Raw genomic sequence first — 13,311 nt, 5'->3', positions numbered from 1 at the left:
GGCGGTGTCGGTGTCGGTGCGGGCGGGACCGGCGGGACGGGCCGGGCCGGGCGGACCCCGCGCACCCACCGGGGCTGCCCGCGGCGGCGGCGGCGGCGGCGCGCGGAGCGGAGCCGGCGGGGTGAGCGCCGCGGGGGCGAGGGGGGGGAGGCGCGGGCCGGAGCCTGGAGGCCGCTGCTGCCTCTCTTTGTGTGGCGGCGGCGGCGGCGGCGGCGCCGCCGCCCGAGCGCGCCGGGCCCGGGGCGCGGAACGCCGCCTATTCCCTGTCACCCTCCCGCGGGCGCTGGGCCCGCCGCGTTCCCGCCGTGCGCCCCGGGCCGGGCTGGGCCCGCGCTGTCCCCGGGCCGGGTCCCGGTGCAGCGGCAGCGCGGGCCGGGCCGGCACCGCTGTCCCGCGGGCCCGGTGCCAGCCCCGGTGTTCTCTTTGTGTGCCGCTCCCCCCGGCCGGCGCTCGGGGCGCTCCGCGCGAATGGTGTGTCCGGCTCTTTCTTTGTTCCCCGGTTTGGTGTCGGTGCCTCTCTCGCCTTCCCCGGCTCGGTCCTGTTTCGGTGTCCGGGTGCTGCCGCCCCCCTCGTCCCGTCCTGGCGCGGGTTTCAATGGGATCCGTAACGGGGGAATTCTGTCCGCGTTTCCCGCCCTCGTTCCCTTGGCTAAATTTCCCGTGTTCGGTGTTTCTGTTTAAACGTGGCAGACCCCGATAACGACACCCGTGGTATCTCTGGGCTTCCAGCGCTTCTCTACGCGGAGGCAGAAAATGAAGCGTGTGGTTGAAGGCATCGGCTTGTTTTGAGAGTGTTGTGTCAGATGTGCCTAAAACTGCTTCGTGTGGTGAGGTGAGAGAGGGTAACACGTGTGGTGCTCAGTCTGGTGCAGCTTTGGGAGAGACAGCCCCTCCACCTGTTGTGTGTGCAGCAGAGTTAGTGATGGCCAGAGCATTTCTCGCGGAGCTGTCTGTGCCCTTGTGACATTTTTACGGGTGGTGAGAGCGATTCCTGAGAAGATGCTCAAGCTCCTGTTGCGCTGGAGGTGGAGATTCTTGGTGTGACTGTTGAGACTTGTGAGCCAACTCTCAAGTTTGGCTTCACAGCTAGGCTGCAGAAGAAAGTCTGGGAGACGTGTTCTTAAGCAAAACAATCCATTTCTGTGGGCAGCAGGGTTACCTGTGCTTGGGAGCTTGGAGATCTGGAGGGAAGTTTGCATTTAGAAGCCTCATGTTCTGCAGGAGTTTCACTTAAGCAGATCCCTCACCGAGTATTCAGGATGTTGTCCAGACTGATGTGTGTTTTGCACGGTTTTTAGAGGAGAAAAGTGGGCTTTGGGGGCCGTGTACAGAGTGCTCAGGGTGTCTGGATCACACAGGTGTTCACCAGGGTCAGTGTGTGGCTCAGAGACAGTGAATGGCAGTCGTGCCTTGGATCGTGGACATGGAGAAGCTGCTGTGCAGTTTGGAGGCAGGTGCTGGTTGGAAGGTCCCCAAATCTTTATTTCAGGGTGGAATTGGACTGAGTTTACTTTTGGGTTCCTGGCTGGACCAGATGTAGTCCTTCCTCTTGGCCATTCCAAATCGTGGCCCACAGGCAGAAGTTGGAGGCAATGCCACAGCAAGGGGCTGGTTGCTCCCAAGATGAATTGCCTGCTAATAAGGCACAGGATTTCTCTGCATGTCTGTGTTATGAAAATGTCCAGAGTGCTGAATAGGAAAAGAGTCTCTCTGGGATTTGGTTGAAGGCAGTGGTTGGATAAACTCCATAAGAAGCAAAGATTTTGCCATAAAATGGTTCTGTGTGTTTCACATGGAATTTATGGGGAAAAAAAACAAGGCTTAGAGACTGCTTAGGAATCAAAACAATATCTTAAGTGAGCCATTGTGGCTGGATATTGCTTAGTTCTGAGGGTAAAAACCCACTCTGAAGAGTGATGGAGGTGCATCATCACTGTGGTGTTTATGAAATGTTTCTTGACCTTAGGATGATCTTGTTGTTATAAGCACTGTAGTACTTTGCATTCTGTAACTTTTACTGCTTTCTGGTTTTTACTCTCAGGTCAGGTATCACTTATGTTTACTCTCTGCTCTGCTTGATGAATCATTCTCCAGCAAGTGGCTGTGAAATCTGTAATATGTGTTCAGGAGCATTAGAGAAATGTATTTTTGCTGTGAAAATGACAGAAGTGTCTGGCATTCTGTGTACAAAATTACTTTGTAGAGTTTCTACTGGGCTAAAAAAAGTTACCTTCTGTTTCTTGCTTTTTTTTCTCTGTCGCTGTAATTATCCAAGTTATTCCTTATCTATCCACTCTAAATTTTCTCCTCTCTCTCTTTCCTTCTTCTTGTCTTCCAGTTCTGGCTGTCCTAACCCCATTACTGGTCTGCTACTCTTAGAGTGTCACCTTCTCCCAGTATCTGTGCTTGGCCATCAGACACTATGAGGAGACTGGCTTTTCGAGGTGCTGGTTCTACTCTGGTAAATCTGGTAAATTATTGATTGGGTCTCCATTCCTCTGCCTTAGCCTTTTGTTTTGCTTTTTGCTGGTAATTATTTCTGCCTTATTCATCTCGTTTGTGTGCTTGGACCTGACTGACATAACTGTTTTAGTGCAGTTACCTTGTGCTTCCGCCATACCTTGTAAATCAGCCGAGCAACAGCAGCTTCCTGGAGGAAAATTCCTTGATTTGGTTGGAAAATGAGTATGGGCTGGGTTAGGTGGATCTGTTCTGTCTCCAGCCTTTGAGATAGCCACAAATAAAGATATTTTTCTGATGCTGTCACTGGAAGTTGGGAAAGAGCCAACAGCTTGTTCCATAAATTACCGTAGTTGTTGCACGCTGATTGTTCTTTTGTCACTGTGTTGGTAAATGGAAAGCTATGGCTGAAAGAGGAGGTGGCTTTTTCTGCTTCTCAGTGATTGAGCCATTCATCCTACACATAAAGTGGGAGTGGGAGGGCGCAGGACAGTCCAGACCTTTTTTTCCACTTGACTGTAACACAAGGTATTCAGTAGCCATTTTCATTTGTAATCTGTTTTCTTCCTGGTTTTGCCTGTTTGCCTACATTTTTGTGTTGTTGGTCTGGTTTTTGTTTTGTTTTGGTTTTTTTTTTTAGTCTGACATGGGATGATGTGCTTTCACACCACAACTGAGCATGTGTTTCTGTACAGCTTTTTTGGTGAAAACAGTGGTACTTGCTTAGTTACCATGCATGGGATGGGGTATCAAAATTCAGATAGTTTAAGAACATATTCTGGTAAGAGCTGCTAAATTCATCCCATCACTGTGACCCTGAGAGTTTTTGACCTTGCTGCCATTGGTGACTATAAAACTATGGGAGCATTTTGACTTCCCTTTGTTCTTGGGAATTTTCCCAAAGCTGATGTTTAGATCTGTGGTTTAACTGACCTGTAGTGTACAACAAACATGTATAACTCCTCCAGAGCCCTCCTGGAGGGTGTGGGTGCAGTGTCACGAGTTTCAGAACATGTCTCTTCATTATAGAAGAAGTTGGATTCCATGGGTTCCAAGAGGCGAAGAGCTACCTCGCCTTCCAGCAGCGTCAGCGGAGGAGACTTCGACGATGCCCATCACTCCACAAACACACCAGGCCCAAGCAGGAAAAGGAGGAGACTTTCCAATCTCCCAACTGTAGATCCTGTTAGTACCTTCTTATTATCCACCTTTTTTTCCTTGGGAATACTGTCTCCTGTCTGGGATTGTGAAGTGGGTGACCATATGTAACCATGCACCGGTTCTCAATCTGTTCCTGCCTCGGCTGAGCTTTGTTTCGGATCTCACTCAGCTTTGGTTTGGTCTTGTCCCCCTGGTCTCATCTTTTTCTTTCCTGTTCCACTTTTGCTGCTTTTCTTTTTCTGCTGATGATTTTAGCAGATGGAAGGATGTTGGGGAAGGAGCTGGAATCATAATTTGCGGGAGTTGAGAGCTGTGTCTGCACAGCAGATGCAGAGAGGATAAGTGGGGAATGGCACAGGCAGTGATTGCTCAAGTGTACAAAGCTTCTGTGATGCCTCTGAGTTAGCAGTCTGATGGCAATTAATTGCAGGGCAGAAGAACCCCTGTAGTTTTCCTAGATGGCTGTAATTTGGAGAGAATTGTACTGAATTCATTTACATGTTGGGTGTCTTACTTAGAATTAGCATTGAAATAAAGCTCCCTGGGTCCAAAAGATAAATGAAAATTGTGCATACCTGGCATACTTGTCAGGGTGCTCCAGTCACATCTCACTTCTGCTTGAGAGCTGGGCATTGGCAGCTTGTCTTAAACTTTTCAAGCAGGGTTTGGTTTGTTGCCTCCTTAAAACGTTCTCCTTTCTCATGACTTCATTGCTGCTGCATTTCAGATTGCTGTTTGCCATGAGCTCTACAACACCATCCGAGATTACAAGGATGAGCAGGGCAGGCTCCTCTGCGAGCTCTTCATCAGGGCACCGAAGCGAAGGTGAGGCCTCGAACCTGAGAGGGAATCAGGGAGGAAGGTGGAAATTGAGAAATACTTCAGCATTAATTTGTGCAAAATCTAAGCTACATTTGTCATAGTTTCACACCAGTGTTTGATCCACGTATTTGATCTCATTATTGAATTGGACGTGCTAACATTAGTGCCCTTTTCCAGGCAAAAAAGCCACTGAATTAATTTAAAATGTTTTTTGTGGCACCTTCCCGAGACATCTCTGCCTTTGATTAGAAAATATTGTACATAAGTGGTGGAATGTAACACTTGGGGCATATCTTGGAGAGGTTAATAGAGGTGACCCTTGAAAAATGCAGTAGATAAGTAAGAGACTGAATTTCATCTCAAGCTCAGAAAATTGAGGATGATAACAGGGCATATATAAAGTAAGCTGACTGATGGACCACTGTGCAGATCTTTTAGCTGGAACAAAAATGCATTGGAACTTTATTTAGTCACAGACATGTACAAGCTTTAGTGCTGTGGTTTTGGTTTTCCTCTTGGATTATAATGCCTGTTTTTGTCATTGCAACAGGAATCAGCCAGATTATTATGAAGTGGTTTCTCAGCCAATTGATTTAATGAAAATCCAACAAAAGCTAAAGATGGAGGAATATGATGATGTGAACGTGCTGACTGCTGATTTCCAGCTTCTCTTCAACAATGCAAAGGCTTACTATAAGGTGAGGAAAATACTTGTAAGGCTCAAATTCATTGTGAAAGGAGTAAAGATATGTTCAAATTCTTCCTTGGTTTCTGTCAAAGCCTTCTCATTTTACAACACAGACCATTTAACCTTTTGAAATAAAAAAAGATTAATTTTTTTCCCCCCAAAGAAAATGTTTATACATAACAGCAAGCATCCAGTAGGAGTGTTGAATCCTTCTCTCCCATTTGCCACTTACTAAAGTGAAAAAAGGCACATTGATTGTCTTGGTCAACGATCATAAATTGTGAGTGCACATGACAATGGATTTCATCAAGGGTGCAACCCCCTGGCCATTCCCCCAAACTGTGTGTTTGTTTTATTTTACATGTTGATGGGTTTCATTGCAGTTTTCATAAGGAAGTGGGAAAAAATGGATTTATCTTTTTTAATGAAAGGCTACTTTAAATCCATAAAGCCGTGAGATTATATGTAGTGACTGAGCTGATACAGCAAATCCAAACCCTCTGATATTCTCTTTCATGTGTCTTTGACTTTGGAGATGGTCTGAAATGATTTCTGAATAACCCAGCAGGCATAACCAGGTGGCATTCAGAAAAGCAGGGTGTGTTTTGCTAATGTGTGTGTGTGTAGCTTTTTGAAAAACAGGTTTATGGATTAATGCATTTGTACATTCTGCTTCCAGTGGAAAAACTACAAAGATTTGCAAATTCAGTGTGTGCTCCTGGAGCTTTGCAAGGCACTGACCATGAAAAGCCAACATGAATGGGTTTATGTGTGAGGGAGAAGGACCTGGTGACAGGAAAGAATGATCAGAGTTTTACAGAACGTGTGCTGCCTTTGCCTACAGAGTAGGGGATTTAGAATTATGACTGCATCATAAAAATCCTGAATGTAGAATAGAAACAGGTGGCCATTATTCTGAGATGAAGGAATGCTGAAGTTTCTGGATATAATTCTGGAGTTGTGAGCTGGAGGGGTGGCACACAAACATAACCTTTTCTCCTCTTCTCCCTTACCCACACACCATGGCACGTGTGAACCAGGGCCAGGGAGCCATTGCCAAGGGCTTTACCGCAGCAGGGCTTTTATTGGCAGTGCTGGAGCAGAACGGGAACCTTTGGGGTTTTGGCATCACAGTTCAAGCCTCACACTTGTGAGCACCTTGCATTAATACAGAAGGAGTAATTATATGGAGCAGAACAGCCTTAAAATGTGCTCCTCGTAACCAACACCTGCTCTCGTGCTGAGGATATTTAAGATTAAGAGCAGTTCTCATGCTGGTTTCTCATTTGTGTTGCAAGCTGTCAGAGGCTGAGAGAGTGAAGTAAGAAGGGTGTAATCAGCAGTAATAAGGTGACATATCAGCAGGAGTTCTTGAAATAGAGCTTAAATGACAGAGGAAAGGGAAAGAAAAATACATGAGTTGAAAAGCTCTCTTTGTTCTGGGTGGTGTTCTGAAGCAGTGATGTTAACAGGCACGTGCTTGCCTGCCACTACCAAATCTGTACTTAACAGAGGGTAATTTTCTGAGTAATTCTTTTAGCTCTTCCAAAACATGCAGCTGGAGGTGTACCAAGCTGGGAGCACGTTGTCAGGTTTGTTAGAATTTCCCAGTTAATGCTGAGTGTAAATCATTGCAGTGCTCTCAGAGATATTGGCAAGTTTATTGGCAGTCTTCTGGAGAAGTTAATTTTTAAGTACCACACAGTGGCAGCAGTATTGGCTTAAATCACATTTTTAACTGTTACTCCCTCTGTCTTAACTACTGGTGATGATGTGCTTCAGCAAAGCTTAGTGATTTCTCCAGATTCATCTAATGGGCTTGTCCAAGCCTCAGTCCAGGTAATTTTATTGCTAAAAGTTTCCTGAAGACTTAGATGCTTTGCAGTGATGGGGGTTGTATTTTCTAGTGCTTATTGTGATTCTTAACTTCTTTGTTGAGGAATGAGTGAAGCAGGAACTTCCCAGGTTTTCTGTTGCTTACTAACTGCATTTAATACCTTTCAACAAAGAATTTATAAATGTCCTGATCTGAATCGTGCCTAGAATGTTTGGTTTGGTTTTGCAGCCCGATTCTCCTGAGTACAAAGCTGCCTGCAAGCTGTGGGAGCTCTACCTGCGCACAAAAAACGAGTTTGTGCAGAAAGGTGACGCTGAGGAGGAAGATGATGATGAGGAAGGGCACGACAATCAAGCAAATTCGGAATTGGTAAGTGTGGGCATGGCAGCTGCAGGTGGGGGAGGCCATGGCTGTGTGTGTCAGCTGAGTCTGAGAGAGTGAAAAAGCTCTGAGTAGTATTTTCATCATTAAATTGTGCCCCAAAGGGTATTTTTTATGCAAGCACTGAGTGTTTGTTTTATTCTGCATAGCAAAAAAAAAAAGCACTGAAGTTTTCTGGTATGGATAAAGCCTGGTTCTGGTTCAGCTGAAATAATATGATGTGTTCTTGATACTGTGCCAACACTGAGCCTTGTTGCAGGCAAGCCTTCCATCTGATGACATCATTTTCCAGCAAGTGTCCCATTCAGTTAGTGCAGCTGTTCCTGGAGGGGTTTATGAGCCAGATAGGATGAGAGGAATTTGGGCTTGTGTGGGCTGTGTGATGTTGGGATTCACGTTTTCATTGACAGTCTGATGTGTGTCTGACAGTCTGCAGTGTAAACCTGAAATTAAAGTTTGCTGTCCTGTTTTCCTTAAACACATAAACGATCTTGTCTTCAAAAGTTGCATCCATGTTTTGTAGCTGTTTTTTTTTCTGTGTTTGAACTGTCAATTCCTGTATATCAGTGCAATTTGAAGCATTCCACTGTGGCTGCTATTAGAACTTCTTGTGACTTCATTTCTTACATTAGTCATCTCCAGGTTACCTGAAGGAAATTCTCGAACAGCTTCTTGAAGCTATAGCTGTTGCCACAAACCCATCAGGGCGCCTCATAAGTGAACTGTTCCAGAAACTTCCCTCCAAAGTGGTGAGTATTTCAGTAACATTGTTGTGATGTTAGTTACCTGAACTGTTGCTGGTTTTTTTTTTTGATGCAGAGTTTTTAATTTTTTAAAATATGTCTGATTCCACTGTTCTGTGGTGAAAAAGTTTTAACCAGCAGAATAAACACTCTGAAGACCATCACCATGTGTTTGACTTTCAGTCAGAACTGGTCCTTTAGGTCAGGTTGTTGATGAATTACAATTCCTTGTGTGTGATAAAACAGATTTTGTCAGAACTCTTCCAAATTAAGATAGTATGGTCTATTAAGTATAAGCCTTATGACCTGGCTTGTCCAAATTGAAACCTCGTGCCCTGTTTGTGAAGTTTACACTGTCCTGATCTGCAGTTCTCCTTCTGTGAGCTGTTAGAACCACAGCTTTGTGACTCTTTATAGTAATACAAAACTCATTCTTGTTTTCCAGCAATATCCAGATTATTATGCAATAATAAAGGAACCCATAGATCTCAAAACTATTGCCCAAAGGATACAGGTACAGCATGAACATATATTAATATATCAGACCCGTGTAACAGTGAGCATCCTAAAATTGTTAGAAGCTCAGGGTGGTGGGGAAGGGAATGTGTTTTGCTCCTGCTGTTAAAAAATCTGCACACTGTGCTGATTTAATGGTCTGTCCTGGGTTAGGAGAAGTAGCTGTGTGGAAGATCAAGCCTTGTAAACTCTGGTGGGCTGGCACTGGGCCAGAATATTTTGGGTCCCTTGATGTTCAGTGGTTTAAAGCAGTTCCTTGGCAAGTGCTGCCGATGTGAAACACTGAAGTACTGGGGCTTGGTCATGCATTATCATCACCTCCTTTTGTTCTACTGCTATAAATAGATGGTTTGTACTGTTGCATTTTCCATCTTACTTCCCCAGTAATTTGAAATATTGTTCTGTAATTTTAGCATTTTGTGTAGTAGTCAGGGAAAGGACATAGAGTAATTGAGCTAGAGAATAAAGATAAAACAGCATTTTGTCAGAACTCTTCCAAATTAAGATAATATGGTCTATTAAGTATTTTTTCAGTCTTTTACGTAGCATTCATAAGCTTTATAAGGACTTAGCCTGTGTGTGTTACTTTTTTTTTTTATTACTTTTTCCAGATACTTATCTGTCCTCTTTATAAATACATTATCATTTTCCTGTAAACATTACCTTTATTCTATATGAATTCCCTTTGCTTTTCACTGTTGACTTAGTTCAGATGCTGTCTGAATGTTGCCACTTTAACCAGTCCTGGTTTTTGTTGTGTAGAATGGAACCTACAAAAGCATTCATGCCATGGCCAAGGATATAGATCTTCTGGCAAAGAATGCCAAAACCTACAACGAGCCTGGATCACAAGTATTCAAGGTTGGTTTCAATTCAAAGTTTGAGTTCAGATTGTTACTGCTTTCTTTGCTGATTGAGCCATAAATGAATCTTTAGCATAAGGCTCCCAAGACTCTTTGCATTTTTTGAAAAACATCTATTAGTGGCTTTTTCTTTTTTATATTGCTTTTAGTAGAATTGGGGTATATACAACTTTTTTTTTTGAGTTACATGATTTTTCCCAGTTAAATTTTATCTTGGGATATGAATGATGTGACTCCTTTGGCCGAGTGGAGGATCCCTGTTCTTGTGGTTGAAGTCAAAGTGGCTGAAACGACAATTTCAGGTGTCAGGGGCAGTGCTGAGCTGGGACATCTTTGCACACTGCAGGAACTGTCTGTCTGTGGTTGGCATCATAAGCTCCAAAAGCAGAGTCCTGCCTCCTTTGTTCTGTGAGCTGGGAGAACAATGGCTTTGTGACAAGTTCATGGGAATACCCGAATTGTTTTTGTTTTCCAGCTATGTCCAGATTATTACGCAATAAGAAAGGAGCCCACAGATCTTAAAATTATTGCCCAAAGATCCTCTCCCTTTTAGCCATGTTTTTGTGACCACATTGCACCTCCTGTCTTTTCCATACCTAGTTCAGCAGCATCTCATGCTCAGACTGTCACTTTGCTGTCTCCATGTACTCTGCAAGTGAGAATTGGCAGTGGCAAAGGGTTCCTTTGTGTGCTCTGGTTTGAAGGGCATTTTGCAAGAGCCCTTGTGCATGTAGAGCACTGTTATGGAAGTGGGTCTTGGACTTTCCCAACTGCCCTTGTGTTTGGGCTGTAGTTTCAGTTCCTGGTGGGATTACTCACACTTGTAACCCCACTCAGAACTGTCATCCCCATTTTGTGAGCTGGTACTCTTGGAATGCAGTCCCTGGGTGTAGAATGAGAGGGAACAGGCATTGTCAACTTCGGTGCTGGTGGGAAATTTTTGATTGCAAAGGCACAGATATTATTTTTCCTGTTTAGTTCTCAGTGGTATTTTTGTATATTTGCAAATTGTAGATTTTTTTTTTAACTATATGACAAAAAACCAGCTCTAAGCTGCTCAGCTGTTCTATTCAGTTTTTTAAGGCCACTGTAAAATTAGTGTGGGTGTATTTCAGGCAGACTTTGTTCTTTTGCTTCATTGCTCATGCAAAATTGTTTTATATCTAAGTGTAAAAACACCTTCATTTTTGTTTTAGATTTCTAGATAGATGGATATACCTGATTATAACGTTCTTCACTTTCAGCATTAAACAAAAAAACTCTTTTAATTGACAGGATGCAAATGCTATTAAAAAGATATTTAACATGAAAAAGGCTGAAATTGAACACAGTGAGTTGGCCAAGTCAAGTCTGCGAATCAGGTACTGCAAATAAAGAGTTCTTTCTGTAATCTCATCTAAACACCTCTCTAGACATTCCCTCAATTTTGCTGTGGAGAATATCGTGGGAAATAATTGCTTGAAAACTCAGTTTATTGTTGTTTGCCAAGTTATAAATACAGGTTTTGGAAGGAAGCCTTTTCACTGAATTAACTTCTGTGGTGAAATATTTCTATGATGTGCTGGATTATAGAAAATATTGTCACTGGCCCTTTTATAACTTAAACTGTGGCCAACTTCCACCACGTGGTTATAAGTCAGTAACACAACAGGAATAGTAAGGAACAAGGGGCTTTGTTTGATGGAAAATGCTGGATATTCTTCAGGCTTATTAGGAGCTGAAACATAAGAGCTCACAGTTAATTAGGTAGGGGCAAAAATCTAGGAACAGGACCATTATAAATGTTTCTCATCTGAAATGCAATTAGATTGCTTCTTGTATAAACTTTTTACTTATGAGTAGCATCAAAAGTCAGTTAGCCAATATGAGCCTTGTCATTTATATGAAAAAAAGTAAACTCAAGTCTTGCAAGTCATTCAGGGAGTTGTGAAACTCTTGCAAGGTGGAATATCTTTATGTATTTGAGCTGTTTACTGGTTTCTGGTGCTGGAAAACAGCTGCTGTCATTTCCTGCAAAGGTCTGTATGCTACAACTGGAAACCCTTATTTAACTGCTCCCTTACTTACCTGAAAGGTAGTTTAAAATTTTTTTGTGTGTGGGTGGTGTCAGTATTAGAAGTGTTGCCTGGGATTGTTATGTGTGAAAGAAGTGGAAGTGACCTGATTGATTTTTGCTGTTTGGTATTTTGAGAGGTGGTTTTTCTGGTTGGTTTGTTCAGCATCAGCTTCCTTCCCATGGTTGGGTGAATCACTGTTGGACTTTTATAAAAATATAAAAGCAGAAATACTGTTAGGGAATAATTCCTGACATATATTTTAGTAATTTTCCTTCTTAAAAGTGTATGTAGTGCCAGAAGACCTTGATTGTACAGACACTGAACATACATGTTTGCTTTGCAGTAACAGAATTACATAAAGACATTGAGGTTTTCTATTTAAATTGTGATTTGATTTTATTTTTCTCACTGTATTGGCCACTGATGAAGCTCAGGGTGTCATATTTAATTTTAAGGCTTAACCATTTTTCTTCAAAATAAATCTGATCGTATAAGAAGGGATGACAGATAAATCACACTGATATTTGTTAGTTGAATTCCTCTCTTGCACTGCCAACCCATTTCCACTTCTCAGCTCCCTTATTCTGGATGTTTTGTCATGTGCTGTGTTCTCAGTAGAAATCCTGAAGTCATCTGTCAGAATCATTGACAGCTCCCTTCTTTGTTTCTCTAACTTGGGGGAAAAAAAAGAAGGCCTGAAAGAGGCTGCATTAACATTGGGCTGCATGCAAAAAAAATGGAGATGAGAGTAAAAGTATCGTGGAAACCAGACCTGCTCTTCTGTATTTCACTGGTTGCTTTTTTTTTTTTAATTGAACCATTATTCTTTTTTGGTTTTGTCCTGAATCAGCTTCACAAAATCATTATTTTTCATTTAAATTCCCAAATGTTTAATTGTCTTAAAGAGGAGTTCTCCTTTACCTGTTGCTGATTTTGGTAAAATTCCCTCATAAACTCACTTCAAGGTCATTTCCTGTATTTTTCTTCGCAATTTACATCTGTTATTCTTTGTCATTGATGGATCAAACTCAAATTCACCACAGTGCTACTAACCTGAGTTCTGTATGTTGCCCCTGTGTCAAAAGTCATGTTTTTTACTGCCGAGCTCATTGTCTCCTTTGTCGTGCTGAACTGCTCTTCGTGGGTGCATTTAACTGTCCTCCCTTAAATCAAAATTCATTTGCTTGGCAGTATGCCCTGTCAACCAACTTGACAGTGACTTTAAAACTCAATCCATCCCGACTGGACCTGTATGATGAGCTTTATCTGGGTGCTGAGGAACATTTTGTTGGCTGCTTCCACTGCTATTTAGGCTGAGCTGTGTGTACAGCTATTAATGCTTGAGGTAAACCCTCCTCTGCCTTTATAAGCAAAATCCACATTAATGCTGGAGCACTGGATGAATCCCAGTATTATTAACTTTCAGCTTCAAAACACACCTGTCTCTGGACTTTTTGGCTGATCTACCAAAGTGATTCTGTGAAAAGCTTTTTCCTTTGCTGCATCTTTTCATGGGTCTAAGGTGGGCCTGTTTTTTTTTTTCCCTCCCCCTTTCCTTGGCTTGTCTCTTCTGCCTTAAGGACTGCATCAAATTTGGCTGCTTCCAAGCTGACAGGTCCTTCCTCACAGGGTAAAGGCAGTGTTGGGGATGAGAGAAATTCTTCTAACAAATATTATCGGTAAGTAAATTGTGCACTTGGAGGAAAAGCTGGGCTGTCGTCATGTGGAAATACCACGTTATGTTTGGTTGGGTTTTTGTTGTTGCTGTTGAGAGTGCCCTTCA

At 42.9% G+C, this 13,311-nt stretch overlaps 1 protein-coding gene across 14 annotated transcripts in view; it reads left to right on the top strand.

Annotated features, from left to right (window-relative positions):
* The first annotated feature begins 78 nt into the window (after positions 1-78).
* PBRM1 (polybromo 1) overlaps positions 79-13,311 on the top strand; it is a 55,779-nt gene continuing 42,546 nt past the window's right edge. For 4 of the 14 annotated variants that reach the window (XM_027891608.1, XM_027891615.1, XM_027891607.1 and 1 more), the window contains exons 1-10: positions 2,423-2,470; positions 3,490-3,645; positions 4,349-4,446; positions 4,994-5,141; positions 7,197-7,337; positions 7,982-8,098; positions 8,538-8,606; positions 9,371-9,469; positions 10,747-10,832; positions 13,109-13,207. In XM_027891608.1, coding sequence (XP_027747409.1) covers positions 2,423-2,470; positions 3,490-3,645; positions 4,349-4,446; positions 4,994-5,141; positions 7,197-7,337; positions 7,982-8,098; positions 8,538-8,606; positions 9,371-9,469; positions 10,747-10,832; positions 13,109-13,207 — 1,061 coding nt within the window. Of the gene's footprint in view, positions 122-2,280; positions 2,471-3,489; positions 3,646-4,348; positions 4,447-4,993; positions 5,142-7,196; positions 7,338-7,981; positions 8,099-8,537; positions 8,607-9,370; positions 9,470-10,746; positions 10,833-13,108; positions 13,208-13,311 lie in introns of those variants that run through there. The other 10 variants (XM_027891611.1, XM_027891612.1, XM_027891620.1 and 7 more) reach the window with 10 other exon arrangements.

This window comes from Empidonax traillii, unplaced genomic scaffold (genome assembly GCF_003031625.1).
Source record: "Empidonax traillii isolate 1590-97213 ecotype Southwest subspecies unplaced genomic scaffold, ASM303162v1 scaffold323:size719838, whole genome shotgun sequence".
Lineage (NCBI taxonomy): Eukaryota > Metazoa > Chordata > Aves > Passeriformes > Tyrannidae > Empidonax > Empidonax traillii.
This window is presented reverse-complemented; position numbering and strand designations above follow the sequence as displayed.